The sequence below is a fragment of the Catharus ustulatus genome, chromosome 23 (genome assembly GCF_009819885.2).
Source record: "Catharus ustulatus isolate bCatUst1 chromosome 23, bCatUst1.pri.v2, whole genome shotgun sequence".
NCBI classification, from domain to species: domain Eukaryota; kingdom Metazoa; phylum Chordata; class Aves; order Passeriformes; family Turdidae; genus Catharus; species Catharus ustulatus.
Genome location: NC_046243.1, coordinates 1,598,185 through 1,620,529, shown reverse-complemented (window position 1 = coordinate 1,620,529; position 22,345 = coordinate 1,598,185). Strand labels below are relative to the sequence as shown.

General features: G+C 45.6%; 2 protein-coding genes across 2 annotated transcripts; both read right to left on the bottom strand.

Moving 5' to 3' along the window:
• Positions 1-1,158: 1,158 nt before the first annotated feature.
• LOC117006257 (gasdermin-A-like) lies at positions 1,159-7,468 on the bottom strand. Its single transcript, XM_033078633.2, has 10 exons — positions 7,394-7,468; positions 6,049-6,313; positions 5,696-5,891; positions 4,071-4,236; positions 3,905-3,998; positions 3,417-3,458; positions 3,020-3,183; positions 2,675-2,825; positions 1,895-1,968; positions 1,159-1,760 (listed from the first exon to the last, which is right to left on the bottom strand). The coding sequence occupies exons 2-10, from the start codon at positions 6,266-6,268 to the stop codon at positions 1,524-1,526; spliced, it is 1,344 nt and encodes a 447-aa protein (XP_032934524.2). The 5' UTR covers positions 6,269-6,313; positions 7,394-7,468; the 3' UTR covers positions 1,159-1,523.
• A 3,882-nt stretch (positions 7,469-11,350) lies between these two features.
• LOC122149445 (gasdermin-A-like) lies at positions 11,351-18,230 on the bottom strand. Its single transcript, XM_042779915.1, has 9 exons — positions 18,143-18,230; positions 17,036-17,300; positions 16,678-16,879; positions 16,254-16,419; positions 16,088-16,181; positions 15,657-15,710; positions 15,262-15,413; positions 13,127-13,277; positions 11,351-11,415 (listed from the first exon to the last, which is right to left on the bottom strand). The coding sequence occupies exons 2-9, from the start codon at positions 17,253-17,255 to the stop codon at positions 11,351-11,353; spliced, it is 1,104 nt and encodes a 367-aa protein (XP_042635849.1). The 5' UTR covers positions 17,256-17,300; positions 18,143-18,230.
• Between the last annotated feature and the right edge of the window lie 4,115 nt (positions 18,231-22,345).

Genomic DNA, 22,345 nt, shown 5'->3' with positions numbered 1-22,345 from the left:
GCTGGAAGATCTCTGGGTGTTTCAAGCAGCTTGTATTGAGTTGTTCCAAGCTATGAGGTCACTTCAGCATATTTACATTTTCATTATCAGTTTTCTACTTCCACCTATTGTCTGTTGCTTGAGTGACACTTCCTTTTTAGTGATTGAGCAGGTTCTGCTATAGGGGCTGTGGGAAACTGGGACTTCTACAGATGTAGGAGATATAAGTCTATTGCTGGAAATCTCCCGGACCAAACAGGACAGGAAGGTGTCCCTGCCTATGGCAGTAGGTGGGAGTGAACGGGCTTTAAGTCTCTTCATCCCAAACCGTTCCATCATTGCATGATTGAACTGTATAGAACCAGGTATTGCTACTGTTCATTGACAGAATGAGAAATGGACTCAGGAGGGGATAATGACAGGAAATTCCTCTCCATGGGGCTGGTCAGGCCCTGGAACTGGTTATCCAGAGAAGCTGTGGCTGTCCCTGGACGGGTTGGATGGGGCTTGGAGCAACCAGGGATAGTGGAAGGTGTCCCTGCCCATGGCAGGGGCTGGAAGTGGATGAGTTGTAAGGTGCCTTCCAACCCGAGCCATTCCATGTTTCCTGGATACAACACCTTGCTTGTATGACATAAAAAACCATCCATGTGAAGATTCCAGGAGTCAAGTGCATGTTTTTACAGGAATACTTGAATTTTATTAGTGTCTCTTAGAATACTTTACAAATGAGAAATGAAAACTTTCACACTTAATTTTAGAAAATTCTGTAGACAAGACTGCTGTGTCCACAGCAAAGGTCCTTATTTTTGGTACAGCTGCAATACTGAGTTTGTTGGATGTGCCATGGGACCAAAAACATAAAAAAATAAGAAATTGCCTTTGAAAACACCGAATTAATTAGCAAGAAATTGCTTTTTATTTATAAAGTGATAATGAGAGTATTTGTAGTGTTGATCTGAAGTGCTTCCCCATGTCCCTCAAGCAACTCAGGGCGATGGGACCAGGGAGGTTTCAGTGAAACCTGTGGGATTTCCCCACCTTCCTGACACCGGCAGTTCACGGAGTCCCTGCTGAAGCACAGAGAACCAGGGTAAGTGAATCACTGCTCTTGTTTTCCTTTGGTTTTCATTTTCTTTGCATTTCCCCTTTTCCTTTGCATTTCCACTTTTCCTTTGAATTTCCCCTGCCCTTCCCATTCCCTTTATCCTTCCCTTCTCCATTTATTGATTGCAGAAGCAGCAGCAGCATTTTGAGGGAAGCAGAATTACTTGAAGCACTGCTGGCAGGCCTGGGATTCATTGAGCTTGTAGATTTTCCTGTTGCAACTCAGTAATCTTGGGGAGACAGACAGACAGACAAATCCACATTGATATCCAGCCTATCATAGCATCAAGAATTAATTGTCCAGCCCTAAATATGCTTACGTGAGCCTAAGCAGCCTTGAGCATTAGCAACAATCATATTGGGAGAGAAAGGTGGTTGTTCAGCAGAGATTTCCTGATGCTTTACAGAGGGTTTCCTTGGGCAGGGCCTGGTGTGTCCTACTTGGAGCCACTCAGGAGCTTGAGGGCATACAGAGCTACAAACAGGGCTGCCACGGCCTCGAAGGGTTGATCCAAAGAAACAGCTGATCCATCTTCCTGGAGCTGCACTCCACTCATCTCCACCAGTTCCATGGTTAACATCTGATCCTCCTTGTGTGGGAAGGAGAGCAGGCTGGCATCCACATGGAAATTACACATCTTATCCTCCAGGTCATGTTTCAGTAGCTGTGCAACCTTTGAACAATAATGAAAAAGCAACATCATGATTTTAATCAGTTGTCAAGTTGTGACATCACTATGGAGATGTTGCTGGAATGAAAATAGTCTGTGCCCCCTTGAAAGGAGCCAAGTGTGATGTGTGTTCTCACCAGGTTCAGCTGTTGGGACAGAATCTTCCTCTCCAAGGATTCCAGCAACAGCAGCAGCTGATCATCCATTAGCTCTGCAGAAATAAACTGGGTTTGGATCCAAAACCTTACACTAAGTTGATAATGGGATGAGACTGGTGAGCAGAATGGGAGAGAGTAAAGAGGAGGGGAAGGGTGATAATTTCTCATAAAAAGTGCCCATTTGGTTGGAAGTTCTTTGGATGTATGAATGGAACTGATTTGTGCAGCCTCACAGTGAGAGTGATCTGGCTGTTACTCACAGAATCATGGAATATGGAGTTGGAAGGGACCCACAAGGATAATTGAAGTCCAGCTGCTTTCCTTGCACAGGACAACCCCAACAATCCCAGTTTGTGGCTGAGACAGTTGTCCAAAGACTGCTGGAGCTCTGTCAGCCTTGGGGCTGTGACCATTCCCTGGGGAGTGTGTTCAGTGCCTGAGCACCCTCTGGGATGAGAAGCTTTCCCTGATATCCAATCTAACCCTCACAGACACAGCTCCAGCCATGTGCCTGGGTCGTGTCTCTGGTGAGCAGAGCAGAGATTGGAGCTGGTCCTTGGGCAGAAGCTGTGACCACACTTTGAGGGAGCAGGGAGCCCTGTGTGGGTGTGGAGGGGATTTCTGTTCTCTCCCCTCCATGGGACATGGATGTAGATTGCACTTGAGGAGGAGGAGGAGTGAGAGAGGAAGGCAGAAGGGAATGGCAGGACTGGGAGTCATCCCTGCCTTGATTTCCCTGCTAAAGTCCCAAAGCCTCACCATGCAAAGCATCAAGGATGTAGGTGATTCCTTGTGCCAACTGAAGGAGACAATCTCTTTCAGAATGCTCTAAGGTGCTGAACAGATCTTTTAAATCTGGGCTCTCAGTTTTCAGCTCATACTCATCATTTAGCTCAGTAATATCTTCCATCTGTGGGAACAAGAAAGAGAAATGTCAGGATCTGACGGCACAGGTTGCTGCTTGTGCAGTACAGCAAGATGTGCTGAGTGAGGGAATTTTGGATGGACAGTTGTGGCACAGGACAGGTGAGTCATGGGCCAAGAGGTGTGGTCCTGGATGTGTCTGTATGTATAAATTTTGGGAGTAAGGAAAGCTTCACTTACTTTCTGTCTGAGCTCTTGAAGGAGGTTCTTGTCTCTCATGACAGCTTTGATGGTGTTGAAGACAATGAACAGGCGGTCAGGAGGCAACTTGGTGAAAATTTGACAGCGGTATTCCTCTTCGCTCAGCACTTTTAATTTTCCAGTTGATTCATCTACAGACCAGACTGAAACCAAATCTGTCACTTGAGTTCTAGGAGTTCGTTAGCAGCTCTAAACTCAGAGTTTGAAACACTTTTGTGATTGGTTTTGAACCAATCTGGAATTTGGGCAGTTAGGATGTCTCAGGGTAGAGGCAAATCACTCCTAGTCATTTGTTTTATGTTGGGAGATTCCATCTTAGCCAAAGCAGGTTAAAGTTCTGCAAGTGAAAGCTCTAAAACACGTTACTTATGCTCACCTTCAGTTTCGCTTCTCGCTCGGTATTCCATATGATCCACTTCTGAAAGAGAATAAAAAAGACAGTTTATGGTGTTGTATACCAGCCTTTCCAGTGGTGGTCACCCACCCTCTTTTCTCCTTGTCTCTCTTCTTCTGAAAAAGAAAAGGGCAGTGAAAAGAGCAAAGAAAAGAGAAACAAAAGAAACCAAACTCTGCTCTCTGTGTCCTTTATGAATGGGAATTCTGCAGCTCCTGAAATACAGACCTGAGGTTTCATTCTTTCATTTCTCTACTGGCCCCTAATCAAAGTGCATCTTTCCTCTGTAGCTCTTTGACCTTGCATGGGTTATCTGACCTCCCCCAGCTGATTTCTGTCCCTCACACTTTCTCATCTCCTTGCACACCAGCTGAGGGCAGAGCAGGGTTGAGTGATACTTCCTAAAATGTTCTTCCTCTTCTGCACTGTTCCTGGAGAGGAGGAGTTGGTCATTTCTGGAAGTTACTTACCCCATTCTCCATCTCTAATGTGTAGCAGGATGGCTTTGAAAACCAGGGTGCAGCCCTTGGGTATGTGTATGCATTGGTTCTTCTCTCTGTTGCCCTGGTGAAGGAAAACAACCAGTCAAAAGACATTGGTACAGGTGTTGGGGAAGGAAGGAGTGTGAAGCCAAACCTTGGCAGAGAATGCAGCATAAAATTTGGCCTTGAAGCCCCCATCTGCCTTGGTGGATTCCTCATAGACAGTCTTCTCTGAGACTTCGAGGATTTCAGTGACCACGTATATCTTGATGTCTGTTCTCTGGAGTTGTTGGATGAAGGAATGATCCATGTTGATTTTCCTGAGAAAGAAGTAGGTTAGGAAAGTTATGGAGCACTAAGAGTGGCTGATGCAGCAGAGGGATGTGTTGGTTTTCCATGGCCTGGTGTTTGGTAGCAGGGGGTCACAGAGGTGGCTTCTGTGAGAGGCTGCCGGAAACTTTCCCCATGTCTGGCAGAACCAATGCCTGATGACTCTGAAGATGGACATGGTGCTGGCCAAGGCTGGGCCAATTAGAGATATTGACAAGACTCCTGCAATAACATACTTCAGAAGACAATTAAAACAAATTGGCACACAGTTTATTCCTAGCCAGAGGAGAGGAAGAGGTGAGAACATGAGAAGGAAACAACATGGAGACACCAAGATCAGTGGAGAAGGAGGGGCAAGAGGTGCTCCAGGCACCAGAGCTGAGATTCCTCTGCAGTGGTGAATGCCACACTGAAGCAACTGTGCCCCTGCAGCCCATGGGGATCCACGGGGGATATCGAGATACCCCCACAGCCCCTGGGGATCCATCCTGGGGATCCAAGGGGATGCAGAGATTTACCCACAGCCCATCAGGATCCATGAGGATGCAGAGATCCACCCACAGCCCCTGGGGAGGTGCCCATGCCAGAGCAGGTGGATGCCTGGAGGAGGCTGTGATCCAGTGGGAGACCCAGTGGAGAGGGGGCCCCTGCTCCCAAGATGGAACAGCCTCTCCTTGGAGGACTGCAACCCATGGTGGGGTGCAGGATTCCACCTCTTGGAGGACTGGGAAATGACCCACACCACAGCAGTTTTGGGAGGATTGTTGACCATGGGAAGGACTCCTGTTGCAGCAGTTTTGGCAGGATTGCTGCTCATGAGATTAGAAACTACACTGGAGGAGTTCATGGAGAACTGTCTCCCATGGGAAGGGACCCCCACAGCTTAGCAGGGGAAGGACTCCTCTTCTTGAGCAGCAGAAGAAAACCTTGGGTGACAAACTGACCAAAACCTCCCTGCCCTTTACCTGGTGCTGGTGGTGGGAAGGAGGGACTGGCTGGGGGACGAAAAGGTATTTTTAAAGGCTTAGTTCAGTTCTCATTATCCTTTTCTCGGATTTTGTTAGTAATAAACTCACTTTGTAGCACTAAGCTGAGCCTGGTTTGGTTTTTGAGCATTTACTCAAGGCTCTTAGTACAACTCATGAGCCCTTCATACGATTTTTTCTCTCTTCTGACCAGCTGTAGCAGGGGAGAGAGAGTGAGGGACTTTAGTCAATGCCTGGCATTTGGCCAGGGTCAAACCACAACCAGGATAAGCCTGCAGAAGAGGAGGGTCAGGGTGGAACTTGTCACTGCATTCCCTGTCTAACCTGGCCTAGTTAGGGGAAATTCATGCACTAAAGTCTTAATCTTGGTTTAAGGCTTTTGAAACCCCATTGTTAACCTGGCATGGGCTGGAGGCTGGAGGGGGATGACTGTAGCGTGTGTGCTCCCTTCCTCATTCCTTACCTTTTTTTTCTCAGTGCCTCCAGTGATTGAAGTAATATGCTCTTCTTCTGTGCATTAATAACAATGGCCTTGGACAAGGAGGCACCTCCTTTCAGATCTACACTTGCAGGGTCAATTGAAATGCTGAGACCTCCATCAGCTTGGTCTTTGCAGGTTATTATGAGAGTCAGTTTGATGGAGTCTTCAAGGAGAGACTCTGAAATAATTCCATATTTTGTCTTGAGCAGGATTACACAGACTCAGCACAGTAAGTAAATCACACATAGGAAAGCTGGTAGTGTTTAGCAACAAATGATAGAAAAATAATTATATATAGTATTTCATAAATTCATATTGATAAATTTGGGCTTTACCTGTGCTTTCACCATCTTCTCCAGGCAGCAGCACATCCTGCAGTGTGAATCCTGTCTGCTGATAGTAGGGATCTCGATGGAATCTTGTTTCTGGTTTTCTCTTTTTTGTCAGTAGACAGAGTGGTCTGAAGTGCTCATTGTCTGCGATGCTCTCGACAGGGACAAATTTTTTATTTGGATCAATTTGTTTTGCGATGAATTTGGTGAGTTTTTTAAACATTCTGCAGTGGCTGAGGTTTTGAAGCAAAGCCAAGGGAATTTGTGCCTTGAGAAAGAGGCAACACAAATTAGGCCAAATTCCTTCAAATAATAGCACAGGATCACAGAATGAATTAGGTTGGAAAAGACCTTGGAGATCATCTACTCCAGTCTGTGACCTAACACTTCCTCATCAACTAAACCATGGCACTGAGTGCCACGTGCTGTCTTTTTTTAAAAAACATTCAGGGATGATTACTCCAGCACCTCACTGGTGGTGGAGATGATTCCAGTGACCAAGAACTTGTTTAGTGAAGGATTTTTTCTGTATGTCTTTGTTAAACTTCCTCTTGTGCAGCTTAAGCAGGCCATTGTAACAATGTGTTACTTAAATTATTGAGAAGTTTTCAAAATAATGACTGATATTACCCAGGGACAGAAGTTTCAGAGGGTTGTTACAGGGAGTGCTTGGGAAGGAAGCAGCAGGGGCTCATCCTCTTTTGCCGTTGAACTCCACTTATGGTGCAGGGAGAATACAGCTGGCACACTCTGAGGATGCTGCTTCTTGGGGGAAATATCCATCAGAATAGAGAGAAATAAACCCAGTCCAACTCCTTGGGCAGAACCTTTTGGTCTGCAGGGGAGAGTTGATGTTTGAGGGTCAGAAAGAAAACCCTGTTTGTTTTCTGACACAACTTGTTTTTATAAAAAAATTTCAATTTTGCTTTTCTGGTGATTTACAGGATGGAGCTGGAGAGGGGAAATTCAGCAATGCAGAATGGTTTGGGTGGGAAGGGACCTTAAAGCTCATCCCATTCCTCTCCCTAACATGGTCAGGGACACCTTCCACTATCCCAGGCTGCTCCAAACCCATCCAGCCTGGAGATTTGGGCTGGCCAGTGGCAGTGCCTGAGCACCCTCCCACAGAGGAATTTCTTCCCAATATCCCATCTAACTCTACTTTCATTCCATTTGAATCATTCTGAGGACAAACAGCTTGGTGTGCTCAATGTTAGTAGTGCATTTGGGCTGTTTTATTTGGAAGTTTGCAAGAAGAGTGGAAAACTAAACAAGAACATTGACAGAGAGAGCTCCCACCAACCGTCCCGTGTAGCCAACCAACCCTCCCCTGGGATAATGCACTTGCCTGTTTGTGGGGTGCTGGGTGTGCAGAGCAGACCACGGGGCTGCCGAGGTGCTGTGGGCTCTGGAGAGCAGCAGGACTGAAAGAAATTCTCTGGCTTCCCTTCTGCTCAGAGGTGTGGAAATATCCGCTAACTACGGGAGTGGTGAGTTTCACAAGAAGCTGGCACGCCCACAAACTCTGACTAAAAATAAATTGATTTCTCTTACCTTGCTGACAATAGGCTCCCCGAAGTAACACCTGGGCAGGAGCAGCATTAGATCCAATCCTTGCTGGCAGATCTCTGGCTGTTCACACCAGATTTAGTATTGCCTATTGTTATTCCCTGTTGGGGAATGGTTAATTGAACAAGGCTATAGTTTCATTGGAGTGCCTTATGGCTGAGACTAAGTGCTGAGTATAACGTATGTTGCAAGGTCAACTTGGTCTTGAGACAGCTGCAAGCTAGACACAGGATGTAAATGAGGAACTTGTGGTTGAGAGAATGTGTCCTAATCATTGTGGTTGAGGGAATGTGTCCCAAACATGTCAAAAAAAGAACCCCCTCTTGCTTGCCTTGCCTTAGCCAATCATGTGCCTGCTGAATACACAATGAGCCAATGAAATAAAGCAAGTATGCTGTACGCTTTTAGCGAGGGTATAATAATGAATGACAAGAGCAATAAAGTGAACAATGCTTTACCAATCATGTTGATTGATTGCATTCTTCCCTCGCTGAAATCCTCAGCAATTCCCGACTTTTTCTTTTTACCATCCTCCTCCCCAGTGTTCAGTTGTCTCCAAATGACCATAGTTTGTGTCATTCTTCATGAACAGAGTTTTTTATATGGACTTTAGATAACGCAAAATTCTGCAGATGTAGGAGATGTAAGCCTATGCCTGGAAGTGTCCCAGACCTGACTAGGCAGGAAGGTGTCCCTGCCCCTGGCAGCAGGTGGGACTGGATGGGCTTTAAGTCTCTTCAACCCAAACCATTCCATCATTGAATGATTCAATTTTATAGAGCCAGGTAATGTTGTACCTCTTTTAAAAATGGAGAAATGGACTCGGGGGGAAGGTATTGGCAACAAATTCCTCCCTGTGAGGCTGGTCAGGCTCTGGTACTGGTTGCCCAGTGGGAGAGTGGAAGGTGTCCCTGCCCATGGCAGAGGCAGGAATGGATGAGCCTAAAGGAACCTTCCAGCACAAGGCATTCCATGTTTCCTGGATATATTACCATGCTTGTATGAGAGCAAAAGATTTCCATGTGAAGATTCCAGAACTCAAGTGCAACTTTTTCCTGAATACTTCACTTTTATTAGTCTCTCTTAGAATACTGTACGAAGGAGTAATAAAAATATTCACACTTTATTTTAGAAAGTTCTCTACATGAGACTCCTGTATCCACAGCAAAAAGAAGGCTATGGGAAAAAAACCCTAAAACTTTATAGACAACATTCCTTTAAAAAACCCTCCCAACTAATTCAGCTGATTTAACTGATCCAAGGAGGATATGGACACACCAACACTCACATGCTTAAAAGATATCCTAGGCTAAAGCAACATAAGTCACAAGGAGGAATATTAATGTGTCCCGTCCTCGAGGGCCAGTACCGAGTTTCTAAAAACAACCCAAAATTGAACAGTGATTCAAACATAAAAGTACTTGGAGAATAAGTAGCCCTCCATTCCACAGGCTTTTTCCTGCAAGGGTTTGGACTGTTTGTCAGCCTGGTAGCTCTGTGAAGCGACTCCCAGGTCAGGATCCCTGACTGAGGAACACCAGGCTGGGAGGACTTGCTGGTTTTCTGAGTGTCCTGGAGCCGGGGCTGCCGTATGCCGTGGATACGTGCGTGGTGCTGACAGTGGCTGAGGAGACTCTGCCCAGTATGGTGTGGGACAGGCTGCTGCCAGTTCCTGAGAAGGCTTCCAACCTTTCAAAAGCTTTTCTCTTTCATTGCAGAACAAATCAGACAATCTTGAAATGCCTTCTTACCAGGATTTGTTTCTCCATCACAGGAGATTTTATCTCTCCAGGTGACAATTGCCCTGATCACGATACAGGACAAGTGTGAGAGGAAATCTGTAAAGTGTGATGTGATCTGTCAGTGAAGAGAGGCTACTGCCTCTCACTCTCCAGTAATTGCTTACACCACCCCAGCACGTCACTGGCTTTTCTTCTTCTTACGATACCACAAACCTCTGAGCTTTGGGCCAATTTGCTCGGACTTCCAAGATCTCAGGATGATTTGGGTTTCCCAGTCAAGCTCACTGGGTAATGAGGGCACAGCTCAAACCCCATTGTAGGCTGTAAGAAGCTCTTTCTCAGTGTGGCTGTAGCTGGCCTTAGATCCTTAGTATGCTTGGCTCCAGAACCTGAGAGATCAACCTCAATTGTTCAAAGGTATCTTCTGGCAGAGGCTCCAGAATGGACCATTCATTCTCTGTGGCTGCAGTGTAGAGCATGTTCATCACATCTTGTCCTGTCCTGCCTGGCTCATGGGTTACTGTGTGGGCAATCTTGTGCATGATCTACTTGAAGGCGTTCTATCGTTCAGGGCTCCACTGGAAATCCAGGTCTTCTGGACAAAGTTCATAATTCTTTCACTTTCTCTCTTGTTTCCCCTTAATTTGGGTGCCAAATTTGTCTTGGTTTGAGACAATTTAAAGGAGAACAGTCTGCGATGAACTATCTCCCTTTAAGGGCTGAAGCAATTCCATCCCACTGAGAAGGAAGGAGATACTAATGGATAAGTGAAGAAATAATTTACTGACCAGCAGAAGAGCAAAAGGCAAAGAATGACTCTGAATAAGTGCCAGATACAAAATTGCCAAATCATTGAACTCACTCTAGAAGGAATAGATTCCAGAAAATGCTGGGGACAACCCCCTGATCCGCCCCAACAGGTGGAGCTCCAGAGCTGAGCACATGGTTTGGAGAACAAAGGGAAGGGTGGTGTCAGTCTTCCTCCACCAGCCCTCATGCTCCTCTTATCTGCCTAATGACTGACTGGTGTTCCAACTGGAGCTCTCCAGATCAGGCAGAAAACTGGTGGAGGGACTTTGCCTTCCTTGCAAGAGACCTCAGAGCAGGTAAGCCAAGGGCTGGGCTGGGACCATTTGTGATGCTCTCTCTGTGGCCAGGCACTGTGGGTGAGTTGGAGCAGCTTGGAGTGGGGCTGTCCCACTGGGTGGCATGAGGCAGGTGCTGGAGGAATTCGCCCCAAGGCGGCTCAAAACCACCAGCACTCAGAGCTGAGGAGAAAGAAAAAGAAAAGAGAATCCAAAGAAGTATAAGGAAAGAAGGGCTTTGCCTGAACACAAACCAAGTATCCCCAAAGCAAATAGTCCACTGCAGAAGAGCCAGAAGCCACCCAAGAGGAGTAATTTGAAAAGGGAGCTTGCTAACAACCTCTGTCCCCCCACAAAGTGTTCTCATTTATAGGGTGTTGAAGATCCAGTAACAATTGAGTGTGTGCTGGTTTGAAAGCAAAACCATTGAGCGAATCCAAGTCATAAATACAATTTAATAGGAAAAAAAGAGACTAATAAAACACATGGAATAGTACAAAAGAAAATCCACTGGCAGAGTCAGCATACAACCTGACATCCTGCTTGTTAGGGTGGTGGGAGCAGTCCAGATGAAGTGGTCTTGTTAAAGTAGTGATTGTGTAGAAAGGTCTGGTAACTCTTGTGCTCTGGAAAGCAGTGGGTAAGGGCTGCTTTGGTGTTCCAAATGTCAGTTTGTATCTAGGTGTGAAATGCTTGTCTCCTCCCCCTGGGTGGAGCATCTCACAGAGGGATGATGTAATTTAATCCGTCATGCAGTGGGACTCAGTGGCCCATGAGCAGAAGATATCTTCCTGGAGGAAGGATGGATCATGGGAAAGATAAAGAGCACTGCCCCACCTGTTTTTTAACAGATGTCCCCTTAGCAGAGGATATCTGCCATGGAGATAAGAATCACTGTCCCACCTGGTTTCAACAGTTCATGAAGATGGTGATAGATAGAATATGTACTTTTGGGCACATCTTCACATTGTAACCTAGGACAAGGTGCAGACAGATATGGAGCACAAGAAGATTATGGATTACCCCAGGGCACTTAGGCATGGTGTGACTTCTGGAATGTGTTGCAGGATTGGTGGATATCTTGACCTTCTACAGATGTAGAGGATGAAGTTCCCACCCTCCCCAGAACCCAGTGGGGAGCTGGGCCACCTCATGGTTTGGGTGTGACAAGCCATAGCACATCATTGTTGCTACCTTGCTGCCTTTCACTGCAGTGTAGGATTTATTGGAGCTGAAATTCAAGTGACAGAATGGATGTAAAAAGCCATGTAGGATATACCACCAACTGCTAGCAGTCATGGAATCATAAATATTTTTTTGTAGACCTGGAGAAGACTACAGCCTCTTAAAGATATGCCTTGCCTCAACTCGTGACCTCTTGAACAGCCTGAGTTGCCTGGATGTTTGAAAGCAATCCCAGTGGAGCTGTGAACATCCAAGGAAGACTTTCATTGAGTGCATGGAAAAAGGTTTGAGTTAGTCAATAATTATTTTCCATCCTATCTCATTGTATGCATGAAGCGTGAGTGGATGAGGAAGTGGCTAAGTGTCCCTTATTTCTGGTACAGCTACAATCCTGATTTTGTCGGTTGTGCCATGGGACCGAAAACACACGAAAATAGGAAATTGCCATTGAAAACACGTAATTGCTTATCAAGAAGCTGCTCTTTATCAAAAAAGTGATAATGAGAGTATTTGTAGTGTTGCTCTGAAGTGCTGCTGGTGTCCCTAAAAGAACTTAGGAAGATGGGACCAGGGAGGTGTCAGTGAAACTTCTGGGATTTCCCCACCTTTGTGGCACCAGCAGTCCACGGAGTCCCTGCTGAAGCCCAGAAAGACCAGGGTAAGTGAATCATAGCTCCTGTTTTCCTTTGATTTTTGTTTCCTTTGCATTTCCCCTTTTCCTTTGAATTTCCCCTACACTTCCCATTTCCTTTATCCTTCCCTTCCCCATTTAATGATTGCAGAAGCAGCAGCAGCATTTTGAGGGAAGCAAGATTACATGGGGCACTGTTGGAAGCCTGGGATTCTTTGAGCTTGTGGATTTTCCTGTTACACCTCAGTATTCTTGGGGAGACAGACAGACAAATCCACATTGATATCCAGCCTATCATAGCATCAAGAACTAATTTTCCAGCCTTAAATTTGTGCAGCCTCACTGTGAGAGTGATCTGGCTGTTACTCACAGAATCATGGAATATGGAGTTGGAATGGACCTACAAGGATAATTGAAGTCCAGCTGCTGTCCCTGCACAGGACAACGGCAACAATCCCAGTGTGTGGCTGAGACAGTTGTCCAAAGACTGCTGGAGCTCTGTCAGCCTTGGGGCTGTGACCATTCCCTGGGGAGTGTGTTCAGTGCCTGAGCACCCTCTGGGATAAGAAGCTTTCCCTGATATCCAATCTAACCCTCCCAGACACAGCTCCAGCCATGTGCCTGGGTCCTGTCTCTGGTCAGCAGAGCAGAGATTGGAGCTGGTCCTTGGGCAGAAGCTGTGACCACAGTTTGAGGGAGCAGGGAGCCCTGTGTGGGTGTGGAGGGGATTTCTGTTCTCTCCCCTCCATGGGACATGGATGTAGATTGCACTTGAGGAGGAGGAGGAGTGAGAGAGGAAGGCAGGAGGGAATGGCAGGACTGGGAGTCATCCCTGCCTTGATTTCCCTGCTAAAGTCCCAAAGCCTCACCATGCAGAGCATCAAGGATGTAGGTGATTCCTTCTGCAATCAGAAGGAGACAGTCTGTTGGAGAATACTGTAAGGTGCTGAACAGATCTTTTAAATCTGGGCTCTCAGTTTTCAGCTCATGACCATAATTTTGCTCAATAATTTCTTCTATCTGTGGGAACATGGGGGGGTCAGGATTTTTTTTTCTTTGAAAGAGCTGAACAGGTATTAGTTGTTATAAAGTCGTTTATTGTAAATGCACATCAGTCTTAAAAAGGCAAAGAATCCTAATTCAGGATGAGGGGAAATAAATCAAGCCACTTCAGCAGCTCTTCTCTTGGAAGCTTTTCTTCAGGATAGAGATGGTTCGAACATGACTGGCTGCTGGAGTACTTCTATAATAATAACTAGGAAAAAACATAAGACTAGCAATTCAGAAGGGGCTTTCAATGAAGCTCAGTGGCTTGGAGGCCACTCAGCGCTGAGAGAGCCACCGGTGCCGTGGAGGTGGGCGCTGCTGGGACAGATGCTGCGGGGACCAGCGCTCTGTGGCTGCAGAGCTGGGGGCTCATGGGGGGAAATCGAGGCCCCTGCGCTCGTGAAACACGACTCGAGCAGCATCGATGATGGTGCTGCTGGCTGGTCCCCGGAGCCGTTCTCCCCGGCTACGGGGGACAGCAGTGGTGGGTTCTCCAGGGCTTGAACCTGAAAAAATTCACTGTAGCAGTAACTCGCGAGAAATTGCAACAGCAATCGAGAAGGCAGCGAAGAAGTCTCTGTCTTTGAGAAATTAATAAGTGGCTTATTTCAAGATTCTGTGATTAATCTCCAAGGTGGTAATAACAAAGAGGCTTTTTTATCTCCTAGAGTAGTATCATCGAGAGATTTGAGACCGATTTGATCCCAAAGAGATCTACTTAAAGCAGAATCGAGATCTGTATTTGGAAAATTCTTTTGAACATATATTAAGAGATCTCTTAACTTTTTATCTGGGACATTGAAGTTATTTTTAATCAATAAAGATTTTAAATAAACAGATATCTTTCTGCTCTTTAGATATATTTTTCCCCATTTTTATGGATTACCTCAAATTTTACCTTAAATAGGTGATTATAAGTTCCAGATCCTTTCTTGTTTGTCCACCATTTATTGGTGCTTGCTTCTTTCAGCAATTGTTAGGGCTGCTGGCTTTCTCCTTTACCTTCAGGATCTTTTTAGTTGTGAGCTTCTGCATTCATCCAAACCACTCTTAAATCAGTTCTTTGAGAAGGCCTGTCAGTAGCTTGAAATCCTTTTTATAATGAGTTAAAACAGGGCACCATTTCTCGGGATTTTGTTTTCTTTGAAAGAGCTGAACAGTTAGTTATCAGTTGCTATAAAGTTGTTTATTGTAAAGGCACATAAATCTTGAAAGGGAAAGAGTCCTAAGCGTTAAAGCCCATGCTAAAATTTTTGGCATAGAGTCCCAAATAGTTGTAAAGTCCCGATGAGAGGTAGAAGCCGCTCCTGGTGCAAGGCCCTGAGAAGGTCTAAGTTGCAGTCGCAGCTTCTGGCTTCTTGTGGGTGATGATGATAGCAGTGAGGGGAGAGAAGAGAGAGAGAGAAAGAGAAAGACAGAGAGAGAGAGACAGAGAGAGAGAGAGGCTCTCACTCCAGTGCACAGATTCTTATTTACAAATTACCCAGTGAGCTAAAAACATGAATCTGAGCATTTCTTCTTAACCTATTAGAATTCTAGTTTCTTAGTACAAAAGTTTACGTATAATCTATGCATATGACTTAACTGTACTATCTGAAAAAAGTAAGCAATACTGTATTTTTGTTATGTCTAACACGATGTTTTGGAGCCTTCATGGAGACTTATTTTTAAGACATGTTTCCTACACTGTTATCTAGGACTATGTTTTTAGCTCTCACTGAAACTTGTTGATGTCTCTCTAAGAAACTCAGAGAGGCCTCTGTTTCAGACTCCAACACAAGGGAAAGAAATGTCAGAATATGAGGGCATAGGCTGCTGCTTGTCCTGAGAGATGTGCTGAGTGAGGGAATTTTGGATGGACAGTTGTGGCACAGGGCAGGTGAGTCATGGGGCAAGAGGTGTGGCCCTGGATCTGTCTGTATTTATGAATTGTGGGAGTAAGAAAAGCTTCACTTACTTTCTGGCTGGGCTCCTGATGGTGGTTGTTTTCTCTCATGACAGCTCTGATGGTGTTTAAGATGAAGAGCATCATGTCAGGAGACAGTTCAGTGAAATTTCTCAAGGACAATTCAACTTCCCTCAGCCTTACTAATTTTCCTTGTGAGGGACCTGCAAACCAGAAGAGGAACTAATCTGTGACTTGAGTTCAAGGAGTTCATTAGCAGCTCTAAACCCAGAGACTGAAACACTTGTGTGAGTGTTCTTGAAGCGATACAGAATTTGAGCAGCTGTGATGTCTCAGGGACAATGCAAATGCATCACTCCAGGTGATTTGTTTTACACAGAGACATTAAATCTTACCCAAAGCAGGTAAAAGTTGTGCAAGTGGAAGCAGTAAAATACATTACTTACCATTAGTTACATCCGCTGCACTTTTCTCAGCTTCTTCTGGGAAATAGTCCAGATCTGAAAGAGGATAAAAGGCACAGTTTTTTATACCAGCCTTCTCAGATTCCTCACTGGCTCTTCTGAGAAGGAAAGGAAAAGAAACACCAAAACTCTGCTCTGTGTGCCATTTATCAACAGGAGCTCTGCAGCTCCTGAAGTATACATCTAAGATTTCCTTCTTTTTTTTCTTCATTGGCCCCCCAACCAAAGTGCATCTTTGGCCTTGCATGGGATATCTGACCTTTCCCAGATGATTTCTGTTCCTTACACTGCCTCCACTTCTTTGCACACAAGCTGATGGTAGCTCAGGGGCCAAGTGATACTTCCTAAAATGTTCTTCCTCTTCTGCACTGTTTCTGGAGAGGAGGAATTGGTCATTTCTGGAAGTTACTTACGCCATGCACCATCTCTAATGTGTAGTGGGATGGCCCTGAAAGTCAGGGTGCAGCCCTTGGGTATGACTATGGTTTGTTTGTCCTCCCTGGTGCCCTGGTGAATGAAAACAACCAGTTAGAACATGTTGGTGCAGGTGTTGGAGAGGGAAGGAGAGGGAAGCCAAACCTTTCCACGGAATGTGGCATAAAATTTGGCCTTGAAGCCCCCATCTGCCTTGGTGGCTTTCTTGTAGACAGTCTCCTCTGAGGCTTCGAGGGTTTCAGTGACCACGTACAGATTGATGTCTCTTCTCTGTAGCTGTTGGATGAAGGAATGTTCCATGTTGACTTTTCTAAAAGAAGAAACATTAGGAAGAGTTTGGAGCACCAGGAGCAGCTGAGGCAGTTGGGGGTGGGGGGAATAAGCCTGTAGAAGAGGAGGCTCAGTGAGGACCTTGTGACTCCATTCCCTGTCTAACCTGGCCTAGTTAGGGGAAATTCCTGCCCTAAGGTCTTAATCTTGGTTTTAGGCTGTTGAAAACCCATTCTTAACCTGGCGTGGGTTGGAGGTGGCTGACTGGAGCGTGTGTGCTCCCTTTGTCATTCCTTACCTTTCTCTTCTCAGTGCCTCCAGTGATTCCAGTGATATTCTCCTCTTCTGTGGCTTGACAGAAAATGTGTTGGACAAGGAGGCACCTCCATGCAGATCTGCACTTGCAGGGTCATGTGAAATGTCCAGACCTCCATCAGCTTCGTCTGTGCTGGATTTTTTGAGAATGAATTGGCAGACGGAGGGACTCTGATGGAGGCACTCTGAAATAATACCAGAAGTTATCTTAAGCTGAATTACACAGACTCAGCACAGTAAGTAAATCACACATAGAAAAGCTGATAATGTTTGGCAACAAATGGTTCAAAAACATTATCTATGGTATTGCATAAATTCATATTAATAAATTTGCGTTTTACCTGTGCTTTCACCATCTTCTCCAGGCAGCAGCACATCATGCAATGTGAACCCTGTTGACTTGTAACAGGGAGCTCGGTGGAATATGGTTTTTGGTTTTCTCTTTTTTTTCAGTAGACAGAGAGGCCTGAACTGCTCATTGTCTGCAATGCTCTCGACAGGGACGAATTCATCGCATGGATACATTTGATTTACGATGTCTTTGGTGAGTTTTTTAAACATTCTTCTGTGGCTGAGGTTTCAAAGCAACGCCAAGTGGATTTGTGCCTTGGGAAAGAGGAAACACAAGATAAGGCAACTTACTCAACATAATAGGAGGACATTGTACCAAAGCGTGACTTTAAGATTTTAAAATAATGACTTAAAATCCTTCTCATTGTCTTAGGACACAAGTTTCACAAGGCTGTCACAGAGAATGTTTGGAGAGGAAGCAGCAGGAGCTGTGGGTTGTTTGTCCTTGTCTCCCTTTCCTGGAGAACCCCAGTAATGGTGCAGAGAGAACAGAGCTGGCACAGTCAGAGGATGCTGATTTTAGGGGCAAATGTGCCCCAATATAGAGAGAAATCAGCCCAGCCCAACCTTGTTTGGCAGACTCTTTTGGTCTGCTGTGGACAGCTGGTGTTTGAGGGCCAGAAAGCAATTGCTGTTTGTTTTCTGACACAGCTTGTTTTTATCAAATATTTCAGTTTTGCTTTTCTGGTGTTTTACGGAATAGAGCTTGGGAGAGAAGTCAGACCATCCAGAATGGTTTTATGAAACTGGTTTTCCATGGTAGGAAGGGACCTTAAGGCTCATCCCATTGCCCTCCCTGCTGTGGTCAGGTACAGCTTTCAGTCTCCCAGGTGCTGCAACCTCTGTACAACCTGGTTATAGACACTTCCACAGATGGGGCAGCCACAGCTTCTCTGGACAATGTGTTCTGGGGCCTCAGCACCCTCAGAAGGAGGATTTCTTCCCCAAATCCCATCTGAGCCTGCCCTCTTTCAGTTTAAACAATTCCAAAGACAAATAGCCTTCTCCAAGTGAAGAAGAAAAACCAAACAGGAACACTGACAGAGAGCTCCCACCCACCCTGTCCTGTGCCCAAAGCTCTGGGATAATGCACTTGCCTGTTTGTGGGGCGCTGGGTGTGCAGAGCAGACCACGGAGCTGCTGAGGTGATGTGGGCTCTGGAGAGCAGCAGGACTGGGGAGAAGTTCTCTGGTTTCCCTTCTGCTCAGACGTATGGAAGTGTTTGTGAAATACAGGAGCTTCCCCAGTCACACAGGAAGCTCTCACCACCAGAAACTCACAGCAAAGAGTAAATTGATTTCTCTTACTTTGCTGACAGTAGCTCCCGGAAGCGGCTCCTGGTCAGGGGCTGTGTTGGATCTGATCCTTGCTGGAAGATCTCTGGGTGTTACCAGTAGCTTGTCGGGAGCTCTCCCAAGCTGTGAGGTCAGTTCAGAATATTTATATTTTCATTACCAGTCTTCAGCTCCCACCAATTTTCGCTTGTGTGACACTTCCTTTTTAGTCATTGAGCAGAGTCTGCTATAGGGGGTGTGGGAAACTGGGACTTCTACAGATGTAGGAGATGTAAGTCCATTGCTGGAAATCTCCCAGACCAAACAGGACAGGAAGGTGTCCCTGCCTATGGCAGTAGGTGGGACTGGATGGGCTTTAAGTCTCTTCTACCCAAACCATTCCATCATTGCATGATTCAGTTGTATAGAACCAGGTAATGTTGCCCCTCCTTTAAAAATGGAAAAATGAACTCGGGAGGTGGTATTGACAAAAAATTCTTCCCTGTGAGGCTGGTCAGGCTCTGGTACCGGTTGCCCAGTGGGAGAGTGGAAGGTGTCCCTGCCCATGGCAGAGGCAGGAATGGATGAGCCTTAAGGAGCCTTCCAGCACAAGGCATTCCATGTTTCCTGGATATGTTACCATGCTTGTATGAGAGCAAAAGATTTCCATGTGAAGATTCCAGGACTCAAGTGCAACTTTTTACCTGAATACTTCACTTTTATTAGTCTCTCTTAGAATATTGTACAAAGGAGTAATAAAAATATTCACACATATTTTACAAAGTTCTCTACATGAGACTCCTGTATCCACAGCAAAAAGAAGGCTATGGGAAAAAAACCCTAGAACTTTGTACACAACATTCCTTTAAAAAACCCTCCCAACTCATTCAGCTGATTTAACTCATCCAAGGAGGATATGGACACACCAACACTCACATACTTAAAAGATATCCTAGGCAATACTAAAGCAACATAAGTCACAAGGAGGAATATTAATGTGTTAACCCACTGCTGTCCTCTCCTCGAGGGCCAGTACCGAGTTTCTAAAAACAACCCAAAATTGAACAGTGATTCAAACATAAAAGTACTTGAGAATGGGTACCCCTCCATTTAGTTTATTCTCGAGGCTTTTTCCTACAAGGGTTTGGACTGTTTGTCAGGCTGGTAGCTCTGTAAAACAACTCCCAGGTCAGGATCCCTGACTGAGGAGCACCAGGCTGGGAGGACTTGCTGGTTTTCTGAGTGTCCTGGAGCCGGGGCTGCCGTACGCCGTGGATACGTGCATGGTGCTGACAGTGGCTGAGGAGACTCTGCCCAGTACAAGATGGGACAGGCTGCTGCCAGTTCCTGAGAAGGCTTCCAACCTTTCATAAGCATTTGTCTTTCATTGCAGAGCAAAGCAGAAAATTGTGAAATGCCTTCTTACCAGGATTTGTTTCTCCATCACAGGAGATTTGATCTCTGCAGGTGACAATTGCCCTGGTAATGATACAAGACCAGTGTGAGAGGAAATCTGTAAAGTGTGATGTGATCTGTCAGTGAAGAGAGGCTTCTGCCTGTCACTCTGTAGTACTTGTTTACATGGTGGGGCCTCCTCAGCACAAGTCAGCTGCTCTTCTTCCTCTTCTGATGATAGCCCCAAGGCGGCTCAAACCACCAGCACTCAGAGCTGAGGAGAAAGAAAATGAAAGGAGAATCCAAAAAAGTATAAGGAAGGAAAGGCTTTGCCTGAACACAAACCAAGTAACCCCCAAAGCAAATACAACCATGGAGAACAGCCAGAAGCCACCCAAGAAGAGTAATTTCACAACTATAAGCCGTACCCTTTTGACTAAAATTTTGGTCCCAACCCCGAAGTGCAGCTTGTAATCCAGAGCGGCCAATATATGAATAATGTTCTGAAATTTGCCAGCCCAGAAGTGCAACCCTGAGCCAAGTTGAGCCCTCCCCACCCCAAGCGGGGCCAAGACCCCTGCCCGGAGGCGGCATGGCAGCGCTGAGTCGAGCCCGCACAGCCCCAAGCAGAGACAATAAACCCCATGATCCCGCAGTTCTGTTACTAATTGGCAACTTAGTTAAAGTTGCACACGGATCCTCGCTGTGAATGAAAGTGCGGCTTATAATGCGGTGCGGCTTATATAATGACAAAGAAAGAAAAGTTTCTGACACCCGGAAGTGCGGTTTATAATCAGGTGTGGCTTATGATCATGAAATTACTGTAATTTGAAATGGGCGCTCACTAACAACCTTTGTCCCCCCCGCCACAGTGTTCTCATTTATACGATGTTGAAGATCCAATAACAATTCTTTGAGTGTGTGCTGGTTTGAAAGCCAAACCATTGAGAGACTCCAAGTCAGAAATACAATTTAATAGGAAAAAAAGAGACAAATAAAACACATGGAATAGTACAACAGAAAAAACACTGGCAGAGTCAGCATACAACCTGACAAACCACTTGTTAGGGTGGTGGAAACAGTCCAGATGAAGTGGTCTTGTTAAAGTAGTGATTATGTAGAAAGGTCTGGTAGCTTTTGTGCTCTGGAAAGCAGTGGGTAAGGGCTGCTTTGGTGTTCCAAAAGTCAGTTTGTATCTAGGTGTGAAATGCTTGTCTCCTCCCACTGGGTGGAGCATCTCACAGAGGGATGATGTAATTTAATCCGTCATGCAGTGGGACTCAATGTCCCATTAGCAGAAGATATCTTCCAGAAGGAAGGGTGGATCATGGGAAAGATAAAGAGCACTGCCCCACCTGTTTTTTAACAGATGTCCCATTAGCAGAGGATATCTGCCATGGAGATAAGAATCACTGCCCCACCTGGTTTCAACAGTTCATGAAGATGGTGATAGATAAAATATGTACTTTTGGGCACATCTTGACATTGTAACCTAGGACAAGGTGCCGACAGATATGGAGCACAAGAAGATTCTGGATTACCCCAGGGCACTGAGGCATGGTGTGACTTCTGGAATGTGTTGCAGGATTGGTGGATACCTTGACCTTCTACAGATGTAGAGGATGAAGTTCCCACTTTTCCCAGAACCCAGTGGGGAGCTGGGCCACCTCATGGTTTGGGTGTGACAAGCCATAGCACATCATTGTTGCTACCTTGCTGCCTTTCACTGCAGTGTAGGATTTCTTGGAGCTGAAATTCAAGTGGCAGAAAGGATGTAAAAAGCCAAGTAGGATATACCACCAACTGCTAGCAGTCATGGAATCATAAATATTTTTTTGTAGACCTGGGAGAAAACTACATCCTCTTAAAGATATGCCTTGCCTCAACTTGTGACCTCTTGAGCAGCCTGAGTTGCACAGATGTTTAAAAGCAATCCCAGTGGAGCTGCGAACATCTAAGAAAACCTTTCATTGAGTGCATGGAAAAAGGTTTGAGTTAGTCAATAATTATTTTCCATCCTATCTCATTGTATGCATGAAGCGTGAGTGGATGAGGAAGTGGCTAAGTGTCCCTAATTTCTGGTATGGATTCTATCCTGATTTTGTTGGATGTGCCATGGGAGTGATAGGACACAAAAATAAGAAATTCCCTTTCAAAACACGCAATTGCTTTGCAAGAAGCTGCTCTTTATTTAAAAAGTGATAATGACACTATTTGGAGTGTTGACCTGAAGTGCTGCTGGTGTCCCTCAAGAATCTCAGGGAGGTTTCAGTGAAACCTCTGGGATTTTCCCACCTTCCTGGCACCAGCAGTTCATGGAGCCCCCACTGAAGCACAGAAAGACCAGGGTAAGTGAATCACTGCTCCTGTTTTCCTTTGGCTTTCGTTTCCTTTGCATTTCCCCTTTTCCTTTGCACTTCCCCTACACTTCCCATTCCCTTTATCCTTCCCTTTCCCATTTATTGATTGCAGAAGCAGCAGCAGCATTTTGGGAGAAGCAGGGTTACATGGGGCACTGGTGGCAGGCCTGGGATTCATTGAGCTTGTGGATTTTCCTATTACACCTCAGTATTCTTGAGGAGACAGACAGACAAATCCACATGGATATCATGCCTATCATGGCATCAAGAA